At 42.2% G+C, this 17,772-nt stretch overlaps 1 protein-coding gene across 1 annotated transcript; it reads right to left on the bottom strand.

The window, feature by feature from the left end:
* Nucleotides 1–1,439: 1,439 nt before the first annotated feature.
* Nucleotides 1,440–6,934, bottom strand: LOC137503241 (zinc finger protein 135-like). The gene is made up of 3 exons (XM_068230783.1): nucleotides 5,860–6,934; nucleotides 5,524–5,691; nucleotides 1,440–1,570 (listed from the first exon to the last, which is right to left on the bottom strand). The coding sequence occupies exons 1-3, from the start codon at nucleotides 6,932–6,934 to the stop codon at nucleotides 1,440–1,442; spliced, it is 1,374 nt and encodes a 457-aa protein (XP_068086884.1).
* Nucleotides 6,935–17,772: the final 10,838 nt, after the last annotated feature.

The raw sequence follows: 17,772 nt of genomic DNA, 5'->3' as shown, positions 1-17,772 counted from the left end.
GGACACGGGGATAAATAAACCTCTTGTTGAAGCCATCCTACTCTCCCTTCCAAAAGAAAAACACAGACTCTAAATATGGCCCGAGCCATATGCAAATGAGAATGGTTAAGAAACCTTACAACCCAGCTATTAGCTTACGAGCTGAAATAGACGCACATTTAAACAACGTTGGTTAAGCAAGATAAACAAAAAACCACTGGTCACAACACCATCAGAAGAACATATGTATACACACACACCTGTAAACAAAAGACACATGGGAAAATGCATATCATGGGATATCTATCGGGGTTCAGCTCCGATATGTGGGCGTAGACCAATTGCGCCTGGCCCGGCACAATACTTCCGAGTTGCACCCTCACTGAAAGGAATGCACACAGCTGTGACACACAAACCAAAACACGACGGGCTAGCAAGGGGCTGCAGGTTTCTTAGAATTGTTCTAACAGGCTGCACTCAGTTGCTCGCTGGCAGCTAAGGCCTTCATTCATTCACTAGCCAGCTTGGTCTGCCTGGCTTAGGTCTCCGTACCCGAGACAAGGTTCCTCTCCTCACAATAACAAGCTCGGCTCTTATTTTCAACAGCCGGCGAAATCACATACAATAATACCTCAACCTCAGCAAATACATAGGGCTACTGCCTATCTCATACACATATCTGGCCACACTAGCCATTTCGGGTTACACGAGCTCTTTGCTCAACGTAACGTGGATTCGACCCCCACTTAATTCAACACAGATGGGCGCTCAGGCCTCTTGGCTTCACTCCCTAGGTACACTCTCCTAGTTTTAGCCCCCCGTTATCCATATATAAGCATCCTCTAGCCTTACAACTCGCGACACATAAGTCCGACCCGTATCAACTCCAAAATCTGCTTCCCCTGCATATCTAAAGATCTTAATTCACTCGACGGTGTCCACAGCTCTGTCGCACGTCTTAATGGTACCTGAAATGCATGCCGTGTGCAGAGATGACAGTAAATAAAGGATAAAGAAAAATCCTTCTCTGATCCTGCAAACATAACCCTCGCTCCCATGCGACATTTAAGGCTTAAGGCCTAAAAATTCTGTGAGGACGCTATCCAAATAAATCTCAAATGAAGTCGTAGAACACACAGACAGAAACATGTCCCCAGTGAATAAATTCACACAACACTAAATATATCCTAATTATTCCCTTTAAACCCCAACTATCTATATAACACTCACGTCCCAAGCTAATACATGCTATAGCTTATGAACACATTTCCTTTACTGAAGTTAAATCAAGACATACGCCTCACTGGCTGACTTTAAATATGCACAAATATTTACATAGAAATCTAATTTGCCTGTATATCTATCTGATAACTACAACATGCTAATAGACATTAGAAAGCTTAGCTTTGACGACAGGAACCAGCAACGGCGGTCACATGACCGCTGGTGTCATTCAGGCCTTAGCCTGACATCTCAGCGATCTCCAGGAATCGAAGCCTCGTCCTCTCGAGTCCAAAGACGGCCATGATTCTCCAGTAGGCTTCGGTATCCTCCAATATAGCTGTTGTGGAAGTCTTCTTCTTCGCCGTTTCTTTAAGCAACAAGCACATGGGATCCACCCCTAATGATTAGGTTGTAATTAGGCAACAACCTGTGCAACCGAGTTACAGTTAAATAAATGCACCATTAGATTGCGGGCAGTTTCCTGTCCTTCAAAACGGCAATATATAAGACGGTACACACACAGCATACGCGTATTCCGCGCCCGGGCCCCGATCACTCGTTGCTACCGTGAACAAAGTACATACGTGAGACGCCTAAAATATAATGAGAAAATCACTCACAGTCTGAAGTAAGCAACGTATACAGTCATTCACCAGCCCGCACCCTAGCGACTACTCAAATAGGAATATTTTAGACAGAGGTAACTGTCCAGATCATTGTTTATACTATGTCAAACACCATAATTAAAACAAACAGAGCTTCTAACATGGCGCGGCTTCCCCTTTCCAAGTTCTTTTTCAACCACCTTCCTTCCTCCGTCCTGCCAAAGAACTTCGGCCCGTAAAACCTCGCCTTCCGGTCCCACAACCAAAACAGGTTCAAACCAGGCTATCGGTTTGAACGTAATATACATGAAACGGGCATAATTATACAATGTTATTATTCACAGGCATATGACAATTCAAGTCTCGTTTTCTCCATACCAATAAACTGTGGAATATGGCTCTGACAGATTCCAATGAAATTTTATACCAGGTTGGGTCAAGTTGTCTCCATTTCGCTTGCAGTTTGCCAGCTCCGGAAGCTCGGTTCTCCCCACTCCAGCACGTGGTTGGTTGAAAATGTTAACCAGCAGACAGAATCTCCGCGCCTACACGTCGAAAAATGTCCGTCTATCCATGCTTGGTACCGACTTCACTCTAACTAGGCGCAGTATAGCTTCCTAACAGCCATTGTCCTCCTACATCCAATAATCCGTTTTTTAATGAACCCTGTGTGTTACTCATAATAATATGTGGCATATGGCGATATGTTACAATAGCACATACTCTGTTCCTACATACTGCACCAAAACACAACATATCATTCAATCAGTCATCTGCATTTAGATGATAAACAATGTCAAGCTACAAAATTGTATGCATCCCTTGTTTTCAATGACCTACACTATTTACAATAAAAATGTTCTCTTTTATGTGACAGTAGGATATATCAAAATTTTTCTGCTACATAGAAAAGGATTGAATCATGAATATATTTGAGGGTTTAAAAGACAAGAGAGAGCTTACAGATTCTGTGATTGCTCCCTCTTACAACATGCAGGAGGTACAAATAATGCTTCCTTTCAGTCCATCCGCAGGAGAGGAGTTCTAATAAATTTACAGAAATATGTAGCATCAGGATCTACATACAATAATATGGCAGCTGATCCAGCACAAAACATTCCCATGCCAAGTCTCAACATAGCTCCACCTATTAAGAGCTATGTCCAAGGAATTGCTTGCTAATTTAGTACAGTATTATGAACAATATGCTGCTACTTCCACAACATTACGGTGTGCAAGGGACTTTGCTGTGACCTAGACGAAATGCCAGTTGAAGACAGTGGAAACTCACTTCAGACATTGCCATTTGTACCTACTGTATATCGAAGGCAGAAATCTATGTTGGTGGTTGCAGAGTAGGCTGATCTGTGGTCTGACAGCATGCACTCCAACCGGCCAAACAAGCAGAGGAGAGGTAGCTATGGTTCCACCGTGTTTCTACACCTCTGCATTTGGGACACAGAAACGGGCTGTTCCCCTACCACTGGCTGTCCTGAGAATGGTTTTTCCTTTCGCCTGCAGTAAGGCGAATGATGGGACAGTTCCTAGTATATGTCATGGCCACCAAACATCTTGCCCTCACCACCAATCTCCTTGCTTAAGATGATGATGCTTGTTGATTAAAAGGGCCTAAAATCTAGTTCATTGTTTTAAGAGAAAGTACAACTAGGCAACCTTCCCCTATATATATTAGTAATCAGAGAGAAGAAATGGAAGGGGTCTGACACTAGGAAAATGATGGTATCAGCTAAGGAAGACCAGGGCCATGGAGGGAAAATAAGACTCCCTAGGCCTCCATACATAATACAATCGGGGGCAGAAAAGAACAGGTCGTGATCGAGGTAGATCAGATAGGATAGATGAAAGTGGGGAGCCTGGCACAAGTAAGCGGAAGCAGTGCCAAAATTCAATTAAGGGATCCGTGCTAGCCAACCCAAGCTCCCAAGTGCATAGCCCACATGGGACCCCTTTTAGTCGTCTCTTACAGCAGGCAGAGGATGCTGTGGCTGTTATTCTACTGGCCCTACCCACAGGGGGACAAATATAAGGCTAGTTGCTTTACGTTGCACCGACACAGATACGTCTAATGGCGATGATGGGACAGGAAAGGTATAGGAACGGGAAGGAAGCAGCCGTGGCCTTAGTTAAGGTACAGCCCCAGCATTTGCTTGGTGTGAAAATGGGAAACCACAGAAAACCATTTTCAGGGATGCCGATAGTGGGGTTCGAACCTACTATCTCCCGAATACTGGATACTGGCCGCACTTATGTTTCAAATTATCCGAAATTCATTTGCCTTGGTGTGGTACGTTTTCATGTTCTGGCCTCAGGAGATTAGTAAAACAAGAACAGTAAAGATGCTTACCTCAAATATCTTGTACTTTTTCTTCAAACACGCAAACGAATATAACAGATATCCACATACAAATCAAAGTAAAGCAAAATGCCACAAACGTCAAAAACGTGGTCGTCCCACGTGGTCCAAGTTGTCAAACTCAAATCGACCAATAGCAATCGCAAGATGTTTCTACCAATAGGAGCTGCCGTATTCGTCACGTGGGCTTAGGGTGAGTGACGAGATGTACAACAGCGCGCCCACGCGAGTGGAGGGCAAAAGTATTCAGTCTGAGCCGGGCCCTCGGAAGGGTAGGACCTATGCCGCTGTCAAACCCTTGCACGTGGTAGTGGTGGGGGTAAGGTTCGGCAGTTCGGTTCACTGCCGTCTAAATCCTACATATATAGTTTGAGACGGCGGTGGTTCGGTTATTGATGTTGGGGAGGAAGGGGCGTTATCGTTGAAGGAGGGATTGGATATGGGTGGGGTATAGTAGCCATTACTGAATGAAAACAGCTCATTTGCGAGCTTTAATCTGAAAATGCAACAACCCCACAACATTATAGAGATCATTTTGCAGTTGCTCATAATCGTGTAACTTATTTATTACTCTGTACAGAATAACATCATCTGCGAAAAGCCTTATCTCTGATTCCACTTCTTTACACATATCATTGATATATATAAGAAAACATAAAGGTCCAATAACACTGCCTTGAGGAATTCCCCTCTTAATTTTTACAGGGCAGGATAAAGCTTCACCTACTCTAATTCTCCGAGTTCTATTTTCTAAAAGCAGAGCCACACATTCAGTCACTCTTTTATCTAGTCAATTGCACTCATTTTTTCCAGTAGTCTCTCATGATCTACCCTATCAAATTCCTTAGACAGGTCAGTCGCGATACAGACCAATTGACCTTCTGAATCCAGGATATCTGCTATATCTTGCCGGAATCCTACAAGTTGTGCTTCAGTGGAATAAACTTTGCAACAGTATGGCTTCTCTTCTGTTTGTGTCCGCATATGAACAGTTAGGTCGGACTGCCTTTCTTTCTGGATGTTTTACCACAGACATTGCAACTGTTTGGCTTCTCGCCTGTATTGGTCCGCATATGATCGGTCAGACTGCCCTTCCTTGTGAATGATTTGCCACAGACATTGCAACTGAATGGTTACTAGCCTGTATGGGTCAGCATATGACCGGTTAGAATGCCTTTCTGTATGAATGATTTGCCACAGACATTGCAACTATATGGCTTCTCGCCTGTATGGGTCCGCATATGTTCCGTTAGTTTACCTCTCCGTATGAATGATTTGCACAGACATTGCATCTGTATGGTTTCTCGCCTGTATGGGTCCGCATATGTTCGGTTAGTTTACCTCTCCGTATGAATGATTTGCCACAGACATTGCAGTTGTATGGCTTCTCGCCTGTATGGATCGGCAAATGTTCGGATAGCCAAACTCTCTGTATGAATGATTTGCCACACACATTGCAACTGTATGGCTTCTCGCCTGTATGGATCCGCATATGATCGGTCAGACTGCCTTTGCTTGTGAATGATCTGCCACAGACATTGCAACTGTATGGCTTCTCGCCTTTATGGGTCTGAATATGACCGGTTAGATTATCTCTCCGTATAAATGATTCGCCAAAGACATTGCACCTCTATGGCTTCTCGCCTGTATGGGTCCGCATATGTTCCGTTAGTGTACCTCTCCGTATGAATGATTTGCCACAGACATTGCAGCTGTATGGCTTCTTGCCTGTATGGGTCTGGACATGATCGGTTAAAATGCATTTCTGTATGAATGATTTGTTACAGACGCTGCAACTATACGGCTTTTCGCCTGTATGTCTCCGCATATGTGCGGTTAGGTTACCTCTCTGTATGAATGATTTACCACAGACATTGCAGCTGTATGGCTTCTCGCCTGTATGGATCCGCATATGATCGGTCAGACTGCCTTTGCTTGTGAATGATTTGCCACAGACATTGCAACTGTATGGCTTCTCGCCTTTATGGGTCTGAATTTGACCGGTTAGTTTATCTCTCCGTATAAATGATTCGCCACAGACATTGCAACTGTATGGCTTCTCGCCTGTATGGGTCCGCATATGTTCGGTTAGTGTACCTCTCCGTATGAATGATTTGCCACAGACATTGCAACTGTATGGCTTCTCGCCTGTATGGATCCGCACATGATCGGTCAGGCTGCCTTTGCTTGTGAATGATTTGCCACAGACAGTGCAACTGTATGGCTTCTCGCCTTTATGGGTCTGAATATGACCGGTTAGTTTATCTCTCCGTATAAATGATTCGCCACAGAGATTGCAACTGTATGGCTTCTCGCCTGTATGGGTCCGCATATGTTCGGTAAGTTTATCTCTCCGTATGAATGATTTGTCGCAAACATTGCAACTGTATGGCTTCTCGCCTTTATGGGTCTGAATATGACCGGTTAGTGTATCCCTCCGTATAAATGATTCGCCACAGACATTGCAACTGTATGGCTTCTCGCCTGTATGGGTCCGCATATGTTCGGTTAGTGTACCTCTCCGTATGAATGATTTGCCACAGACATTGCAACTGTATGGCTTCTCGCCTGTATGGATCCGCACATGATCGGTCAGGCTGCCTTTGCTTGTGAATGATTTGCCACAGACATTGCAGCTGTATGGCTTCTCGCCTGTATGGGTCCGCATATGTTCGGCAAGTTTATCTCTCCGTATGAATGATTTGTCACAAACATTGCAGTTGTATGGCTTCTCGCATGTATGGATCCGCATATGTTCGGTTAGTTTACCTCTCTGTATGAATGACTTGCTACAGATATTGCAGCTGTACGGCTTCTATCCTGTTTTAGTCAGCTTGTGATAAGATAAACTGCTTTTCTTGACAAATGATTTGCAACATACAGTGCAACAATGAGGGTGACCTGCTAGTTTTTTCCAGCTGAAGGATTTTCCACAGACGTTGCAGCAGTATTGGTTCTCGCTTGTGTGAGACCGCATAACGTCCGGCCTTTTCCTGAAATTTTTATGAGATACTAAACATTCGTTTATAATCCCACCTTTATGCATTCGCATGTCCCCTGTCAGTATTTTCCTCTTTGTAAACCATTTATCAGAAAATCCGCACACTTGGAGCGGGTGGATACTGAGGTGTTCCGACAAGCTGCTTCGGCAGTGATCGCACTTGAAGGGTCGATCTTCCTTGTGTCTCTTCAGAGGTTGCAAGAGGTCCAGCTTCCCAACCAGGACGTCACTGCACACATTACACCTAAAACTAGGTGATCCGCCATCCGGAGGTTGATGATCTCTATAGCTCTCCTCGGGTCTCGATCTACAGTGACAAATTAAAACCATGTGACCAATAGTTCAACAGCCAACTCCACTACACCTCTCACACAGGGGATTTGCTACTGGACATTCCAATCACTGATATCCAGTGCAGAGAGCTCGTTACTCATAAACATTACATTCCTGAGAGTAAACATCATCTGAGGTTAAATTTCAAAAGCTCTCACTTGTTACGAGAATATGTTGCGTCTTTTCTTAATCACGATATCACGCGCAAGAAACTTGTCACGGTTTAGAAATGTACGAGTTAATTTTGAAGAAAGCATGAGAAGTGGTCCAGCTTAAAAGGGTAAATACTCGTACAAGCTCTTTAATCCAGCACATATTATTCTATCGAAATCCGTAGTCTGATCTCCTACATAAAGAACGGCATATGCTTTGGAGTTTTGATCTTGTTGAAGCACTCTGCTCTTTGTCGCAGGCAAGTAATAATTTTTGTAAAGGACCTTGTTCTTGAGGTTGTTTGAGAGAATGTCTAAGTTGTAGATATTAATAAAGTTGAGAACGTTTGCCGACATTCAGCAAGATCTGTTGAAACATGGCTAATCTTTTATGAATCTTATTTTGTCACACAAATATACATATTGTATTTGTACATTGTTATCATATCACTATACCATTTTATTATGTCACTGTGTCGCTTTTCCGAAATATGTATCTTTGATGTGCAATCAAACATAGCCAACCTACATATAGGACGGTAGGTTTACACAAGGACGTTCATACTTACTACTATGTACTACATCAGTCTACGTCTTAATTCCTGTATTTAACACGGAAACCACTAATCCTGATGAAATCCTGGAAAAGCTCAAATATAACAAGTATACGACGGCTCTCTCGCTAGCATTGATACTGTCTTTTCTCCTCAAGACACTGCTGTTAAAGACATTATGAAGGCAACACAGAATACGGCATTGGAGTAGCGTTTTATTACAATGTTCTAATATCCTGATTTAGAAACCAAACGCAACCTATCATGCCCTTGAATATTCTTACACGTATTACTTTAACAATACGGATAGAAGGAGCATGAAAATCAAGGCTTGAGCCAAAATTCGAGATGACAAGACGTTGAATTGCACCGTAGTGGATATTGCTGCTATGTAAAAGAAGGAATATTATTCTATTTATTTCAAAAGATCACGGGCAACGTGATTATTTTTAGTGGATTCATAACATAGTTGGATAGCATCCAATTCTGAGCCTGTCTCCCCACCACAGAGTAGTTCTACATATTCTACGGAAGAAGGGCGGGAAATGCAAATTTCTTGGTTAAAGGTGAGATCCGCTTACAACTGCCACATGGGAAAATCGATCACGCGGGCTAAAATATATCGTAATATGAACTGGTACTTCCCAATTCATGCTGTATGAACTGAATTCACATGGCCCAGTCGAATGCATGACTGGCTCACAAGCAATGTAATGGGAGGCTCGACCATGCATTGTTACTGCTCTCTTTGGAGAAAATAAGTGGACAAATGAAAGGGGGGCATTGATTCCAGATATGACAGACTAAATCTCTTGATCATCAAACAAGATATTGATGTTGACACCACTAGACAACAGAGGGCAGAAAATACGACACTGGATTGTATGTCATGCGTTCTGTGGCATATCACACCAAGCAAAGGTGCAAAAGCCTGTAACAATTCTTCTTTACGTGAATACGTGATTCCTCTGACAAGTAATTTATCAGGTTCACAATTAGTTTTCAGTAAAATAATGTTTCATTTTGCATTCATAAATATTCTACACGAACCAGCTATATTGCTGTAACATGTGGCGCATCCCAGGTGACGGATACGGGTTCCCCGCTGGCCTGCCGATGAACATGAGCAAAATATAAAAGCTCTCGCGTACCAAACATGTACAAATTCTTTAATGGCAACTTTGGCGGAGATGGAGACGTTCACTTGGGACCAGATGGCGGAAGAGGTACACTAAATTTCTGGAAGTTAATGCAGAAAAGAGGGTAGCGTTTCTTCTCTAGAGGAGTGGCTGCAAAAGGCATCTGTTCTCCATGTCCGCAGCTGCGTTACTACCTTCCGTCATGAGCCCTTAAATGCTTCATGACAAGCCGGCCGTAAAATAATACCGTTACATCATTACAGAAATATGTCTCATGGTATCGGAGCCAAGGTTAGTGCAGCCCCTGGAAGGGACGCGCATTGGCAGTGCCCAGTCAGCATGAAAAGTATGCTAGGGTTACCGTCGCACGGGCTGTGACGGCTAACCATGCTAGTACAACCATTTTGTATCCCATCATAGAATTATGCCTGGATGAAGTAGCAAATAAGCCACTGCACTTGAGAGAAGGCTTGTAGGCATCTGAGAGGTGCGGAAAAAAAGATGGAATAGAGAAAAGTCATGTGAAAAGAGGTGTGGTTACAAACTGGTATACAACAGAAACCGAAGAACAGCTCATGGTGTTGACATTGTCATATCAGCTAAATTTGACGGTTCAGTCTCCGAGGTGCAAAAGTTTGACAATCGCTTGATGTAACTCGTCCGCATTGGGGAGAGAAGGAAATTCCAATGTTTCAGCGCAACGCTCCACAAACTGACGTGCGCATGGTAACCAAACATGCGTTCTGGGCACTGCCTGACATGAAGACCGCTGCCGCTGATCTGAATGGACGTGTCGGACCGAGGAAAGAAGAACAAACAGTCCATGGCGTTCATGGACATGGAGAAAAGAACGACGATGCCCAACAAATTCGCGATTATGCAGAAACTGATCATCGCAAACACACGGTTCAAGAAGAGTGATATTAATCTACTCTGTACTACAGTGGCTCCCATCCAATTCGCATTGACTACATCCTTGTGAGAGTGTGAAATCTCGAAGATGTTCTAGAGATAACAGTTGCCCATTATTAAATCCTTGCGATGCAACAACGACCAGTCTTCTAAGCTGTGGATAAAGTCACCAAGAGCCCAATACTTCACAGGAAATAGACAAATTGGGATCAAATGGTTGCCCCTGAAGAAGGAGACTAACGTCGTTGCAAAAGTTACAGAGTCACAAATCACCATAGTTGAAGTGAGCCGGACTAAACTGAAAGACGCCTTTCGCTCTATTCCCGGAACAATTAAGTCAGGGCGACGACAACAAAGGATTAAACATGACATATGGCCAAGGAATGAAGATGTTAAATATGCAGTACGGTTGAAGAAGCAGCTGTACCACGAGTGTCTTGCTCGTTGGAATGCCTACAAGGCAGCCACTCGTAAAATGAAGGAGGTATTTGCCGTAACAAAATCAAACCGGTAGGCAGGTCTATATGTGAAACATGACATGCACGAATTCGAGCGGAATTTTTAACGGGTAGTCAATCGAGCCATCGCAAAACTTCAGAAGTCAAACGTTTTTACGGCATGAATGAGGAAACAGACGATTTGCTACTGGACAGGCGGGAAGCGCGAGTACACTGGTGGAACTATTTTGACAACATCTCAATCATGGAATTTCCGTATCTACCAATCCTAATCACCTCCGCTGTTGAAGGTCCAACGTAGGAAAATGACGTCACTAAAGTGCAGACTATGCTGAAGGAAATGAAACCAGGGAAAGCCATCTGTCCCGATTATCTTCCAGCAGAGTTTTGTTTCTCTCAATTGGGGGATGCAGCAGTGTGGCTAAAGCAAGCTTTTCAACCATATCATCAAAGAAGTTCAAAAACAAACAGACTAGCGATGGAGTATCAATTCAGAAATAAGGGAAGCCCTGCCGATTTTTCTAATCACGGCCCGAACATACTTCTGAGCCTCGCAATGAGAGACTTAGAACAAATCTTCGACAAAAGGATTAGCGATTTAGACAAACAAACAACAAGCCAAGCTGGATTTGTTTAAAATTGTGGCGCAATAGGAGAAACCCATGTTGCCGGACTGTTACTTGAGAAACACTGTGAAAAGAATAAGAGGCTTCATCACAAATTTCTGGACCCTTAGAAGCCCTTCCATCGGGTACTTCATGACCTAATCAGTCAGCCCTACAAGTAAATGGCATTCCAGAGCACCTTGCTGAGAGGGTATAATTGCTCTACAAAGAACAAATGAGTTGTGTTCAAGCTGCCGCAGGAGCGTCTGATGACTTCCGCATAACTGTAGGAGTCCATCAAGGCCCCGGCTTATCACCACTGCAGCTTATTCTTGTGATGGACATAATTACCACAAACCTGCGCAGTCCGATACCATGGACACTTCTCTATGCAAATGATATCATTTGGCTGAAGAGAATAAGCTAGACCTGCAGCGTCAAACAGAAGACTGGAACAATCGACTAGCGCAATAAGCCCCGCGCCTCAACAAGAACAAGACAGAATACATTGCATTACATCGTTGCATGTTGACGTTGAAGATATAGCACGAGTAGAGATATTTAAGTATATTGGCTCCACAATCTATGATTATGGCCGACTTACTGATGAAGTCAACTTAAGGATATACAAAGCCTGACTGAAGTGGAGAATGACAACAGGCGCCCTTCTGAACTTTGGACGAAGGGCCATCTCTAAACTAAGTTCTACCGAACTGATATCTGTCCTATCAATATCCATCCTGTCGTTTTCTACGGCAACGAATGCTGACCAGCTCTAGAGGTAGAACGCCAACTAAGCATCATGGATACGAAGTTGCTTAGGTGGAAGGCTGGCATAATTAGACCAAATCACATTTCAAATGATGTTATTAGAAAACTTTTGGCAATGCACCGATCCAGAAGAACATTGGGGATAGGCGTGTGGGCTGGTTTGGGCATGTATTGCGTGTAGAGGACGATATATTGGGAAAGTCAGACTATTATACAGAAAGTCGGTGAAAAGAGGTGCTAGGGACGAACCAGACAGCATAGACTGATAAAGTGCACAACGGCCTGAAAGTTGGAAGACTACATGCAGACATGGCCCGAGACCGATCTAACTGGAGTCAATGAACCACAACACCGGACCCTGCCACCAGATGCAGACTGATGAATATTCTGTTCCAAAAATGAAATGCAATGGATATTTTACACATACTAACATTCAAATTACTTTATTGTATGTTCAAATTTTCTGCCCTAATGCCTATGTCCGATATCTATAAAAACTTATTTTCACAAAATAGTGTTTGAATGGCTGAACGCTTCTGGATTTCGTGTTTATGTGACTCCTATAAAAGCTTTTTGAAGAAAAACTTATAACTCAAAAAAATAAAAATAAAAAGGGTATATCTGTGTTAAATGGGAAGGACAGTTAGAATATCCGGTGAAATTCTATGAGTACCTACAAGAGGGGAGTCCATCAGTGTATTCTAGCCTGAATAGAATTTTGCAATTCATATGTCTGCTTACATACGTCATAGACAGCAGACGATCATATTAATCAGTTTGTTATTTTCACTCCGATCACGCCTATAAATATGAAGACCATGGAGGAGTGGCACAAAGTGGTCAGCTCAGGGCCATGTAACACTCAACGCTCTAAGGCTGGAAGGAAGCCACATAACTAAGTGGTTACTTCAGGACCATGTGTCTCTACACAAATGGAAGTAAGCCTTATCACTAATTATTTAGCTCAGGACGATGTGTCTCTCCACAAATGGAAGGTAATCTCATCACTAATTGGTAACCTCAGAAATACGTGTATTTCCACAAGTCAGCAATTAGGAAATTTTATGAATCTTAAAATCTTTTCTTATGTAATTCAATACCCAACTGGCATGGCAAATAGTTTAGACATTTTAAAGGAAGTCATTTAAGTTGCGGCATGATATTTGTAGACTGCTGAAATGAGAGTGAGGAAACAATAGCGCCTGAGGTGAGATATAAAACGAAGTGGGAAGTAGCAGATAAGATCCGGTCGACTGAATCCTTCAGAAGCATCTAAAATCTATGATGTAAAATGTACTAAGCTACGTAGACAATGGACTGTCCTCTGACATATATGCCAAGAAAAAAGAAGACACATAAAATGCATGTCGCTTTGCTGGTCTCTGCACAAAATATGTTTAGAAAGTAGAAAGCTAATTTAGACTCTATCAAAAACAGAAATATGACTGTGTGTGAAAAGGATTCATAAGCAACATTTTTACTGGTTGTCATAATACAAGATTGTTCTCTAACGTAGCCTATTGTGTCCTGTTACACACGAATTACAAAGAAACAGAGAGTGTGAGCTGGTACTTGGTAGTTCTGAGGACCGACATGAATATTTCTTGCCACTAGTTGTGAAAGTACAGTAGGAACAAGTCAGTGCATCACATAAGAGCCGAGAAGACTCTAACCACTCACAAAATCAAATAAGCCATTCAGAATTCATAGTTTCCATCACAAATCTGGTTTGAAGTCAAACCTTAGGCTATGACTAGCCATCGCATGACCTGCTGATACAAGGGCTTGGTTAAGAGCACCAATCCGAGACTATACAATCATTTCCCACGGATTATCAAAGATCACTTCACACAGTAACCAACAAAGGTGTGACAGCAAAAAATTAATTAGCAATGTCACAACTACAGTTCAAAAACACTACTGCATTAAATGATTTAAAACAGGACATACACTTGTGGTACTTTGTAAGGTCAGTGACAATAATTACAATTTTGAAAGAATATTATATCATGACGTTATTTACCTATTATTATTATCATCATTATTATTATTATTATTATTATTATTATTATTATTATTATTATTATTATTAGCATAGGGCAAGAAGTTAGATACAAATATATAGTATTTACAAATATACACAGACAAGAAACATGTTTTATAGCAGAATGTCCAGTAAGTGATCCACTGTATAGCTTCCTCTGTTGGTTCCAAAAAGTCACTCGGGCTACCTGTATAGGAACGTCGTGTACATTCACTTACAATATGGGGATCATCTGTCGAGATGCACCACAGTCGCACTCTGGTGATGAGATATATTTCCACTTATAAAGGGCATCCCTGCGTCGTCCATGATTTGTTCTCACCCAATTCAGAGTGGTCCAAATCTTACGTGGAAGATGACGTTCAACAGAAAAGATGTTGTGTAAGGAACTGTCTGTGGCAACTTTCCAGCGACTTCCCCATTCTTCAAAAGGGTGAAAATTCCCATCAGCCAATGCGACAGCATCATGCAAAGATGGATGTCGTGACTCCAACCTCGTTACCTTGAGAACAGGAATATCATCCAAAACAGGCAGTTGAGGGTTCATTTCTATCTTCTTGAACTCTCGGATGGGAGCAATTTATCTTTTAAAAACAGGTGGCATTATACCTGACAGAATTGTGAGCCAATAAAGGAATGTGGACTGGATAGTACCAGATATTAACTGCAAGCTAACATTCAGTTGAGTATCAATTAGTCTTGTATATGGGCTATCCTGCCAAACTGGTGCACAGTACTCACCACACGAGAATACCAGTCCCAAAGCAGATCATAAAGTCTTTGCTGATGAACCTCAACTTGAGCCATACAATTTCTGAAGGATAATATTACATGTTTTGAGCTTTTTTGACAGATTCATAAGATGTTGTTTGTAAGATAGTGTGCGATCAAGTGTAATCCACAAATATTTGGGATAGCTGCTATGCCGAAGTTCTTGGTGACAAAAACGTCTGTGAAATTTAATGCCAGCTTGGCGATTATTCAGGTGAAAACATGACACTTCTGTTTTGTTAGATTTAGGACACAGTTGCCATTTCTTGAAGCACGTTTCAAGTGAAATCAGGTCTCTTTGTAGCACTTCTGTCACACTAAGGTATCGATTTTGAGTGGCTAGTGTTATGATATCAGCATAACAAAATGTTTGCGATGATGTTTCTGGGAGATCGGAGATATACAAATTGAACAGTAGGGGAGACAGTACCGATCCTTGAGGTAATCCATTTTTGAGCTTCCTTTCTCTACTCATACTATTTCCCATACACACTCGAAATCTTCTGTCATTGAGCATATTTCTTATAACCTGCACAATGGTCCTACGGGGTGCAATTCGGAGAAGCTTGTAAATTAATCCTTCCCTCCAGACTGCGTCAAATGCTGCTGTAAGATCAATGAATACAGCTGAGGTCTTGAGTTGTTTCTGGAAACCTGCTTCCATGTGGAATGTCAATGAAAGCACTTGATCGCAGCAGCTGCGATTTGGCCTGAATCCAGCTTGATCAACTGTAATATGCTGAAAAATAGTTGCACTGATTCTGTTGTGGAATAGCCGCTCAAAACGAAGGACAACTGGTCTATAACTGCTTGGGTCATTGGCAGGCTTACCTGGTTTCAAGATGGAAATCACTTTCGTTTGTTTGAATTCTGCCAGGAGTTGTCTGTTCTGTAATAGGTCGGTAAAAAACCTTAACAGATAACTACTTGCATTCTTCCCTAAATGAATGCGAAATTCTGGATGAATGTCGTCAAAATCTGGAGCTGTACTTGGTTTAACGTCTTTGAGAGCAGCATTGATGTCTTGCACCGTAAGCGGTTGTGAATACCTTGATGTGCGTGGTGATCTTGACTCCAGAGTTTGGAGCTGGCGCCGTACGTATTTGGTATGTTTCTTATCTGATGGAGTTTGGGAAGTTGTGACGATGTGAGATGCTACTTTATCCGGAGTAACTCCAGGCTGTTGCTTCACCAAAGGTGTCCTTCCTCCAAGTTTTCTGCGGTGCCCCCAAGATCTTCTACTGGAATGAGTTAGGTCGATATTCTCCACTGTCTCAATCCACCGTTTTCTCCGGGTAGTATCCATGCTGGAAAGAAGTTCATCAGCTATGTCTTAATCACCAGTATGCAGATATTTGTTATAGAGTGCATCAGTCTCTACATTCCAACCAGGGATGTATTCTTTTCTATGGCATAATCTTCTTACCCGCCATCATAACTGCATCTACGAAACGCTTGTAATTGTGCTTGGGAGCAATCCACCGAACACATTTATCCAGTTCAGTGGTGAATGTTGACCAATTTGCTTTTCTGAAGTTCATCCGAGCATGTGGTATTGACCGTACAACAGGAATTTTGATGCCAATGTCCACTACAATGGGGCCATGTTGACTGTGGGGAAAATGTCTTAACACTTTATGACTGGTATGTAAGGGCTGTCCTGCATCATTGCAGCTAACAAATCACAAGTCAGGACTGAAATCCCTATTTCATGCAGCTGACTGGAAAGTACCAAGATCTTTTGGGTCAAAAATCAGGTGGAGATTATTCATTTCTGTCTACTCTACGAGTTTCTTTACACATTCATTGTCATTCGAGTACTTCCATAGTTCATGATGGCTGTTGAAGTCGCCTATATAAACTGCAGGGTGTTGAGCAGTCGGGAGTACGGTACCTGACCACTGTGCGTTTGGGGGTTTATAAATGTTAAAAATAGTAACATGTGCCACTCGCACAGCAACACAATGGATGTATTCGTCTTCGTTTTCAAAGAGCAGTGAAGCATCTTGGATATTATTACGAACATAAGTAGCTATACCATGTGCACTGTGATATGTTGCACCAAGAGCTGTGAAACCATTAATGAGGCCCCTTTTCGGAAACTCTCCTTTATCGGCTGTATGGATTTCATGTATACCCACAACATCTATATTATTATACAGGATAACTTTGGATAGGTAGTCACATTTTGCTCTGCTGATGCTTTCTACGTTAAGCTCGAAAACATGGATGAAAGGTCCGATGTTTCTTGTCTGGTAGCTCTGAGAAGAGCCATTTCCATGAAATACTTCTGCCATTGCTGGAGGATCTTTAAAAGGATAGGTCCAGTAGCTACAGTTATTGCTTTCTTAGCACCACCCGGGGGTCACGTGTAGGGCACTCTGAGGGTAAACCTACAGACGTGAAGCAATAATGTACTGTCTATTTATCAACTTTTATGAGATAATAAATCACTTACTTGAAGAATTCTGAATTTTTTTAGGCAACCTGCACAAATTTAAAACTCCACTTGTACCTTTCCATTTTATTAGTTAATACTAATTGTGTAAGTATGTTTGCAATCAACACACTAGACACACCTGACTGACAATGAACACTAAAATGAATGAGAAAGTGTGACCACATCACTGGAATGAACATAAATTCAATAGCACAATTTTTTTATGCTTACAACAATGCACAAGTTTTATATGAAAACTATGACACCGAAGATGTAGCATAACTGACCTCAAAGTTTCATTTCTACAACACATTATCTGCTTTGGCATCCACAAATGGAGGAATCTGACTTAACACACAAGAGAACAGAAATGATCAGAAAAAAGGAATCTAACCAAATAATTTCAAAAT

The sequence above is a fragment of the Anabrus simplex genome, chromosome X (assembly GCF_040414725.1).
Source record: "Anabrus simplex isolate iqAnaSimp1 chromosome X, ASM4041472v1, whole genome shotgun sequence".
In the NCBI taxonomy this organism is placed as follows: Eukaryota; Metazoa; Arthropoda; class Insecta; order Orthoptera; family Tettigoniidae; genus Anabrus; species Anabrus simplex.
The sequence above is the reverse complement of the archived record's forward strand: the minus strand, read 5'-3'. Positions and strand labels throughout refer to the sequence as shown.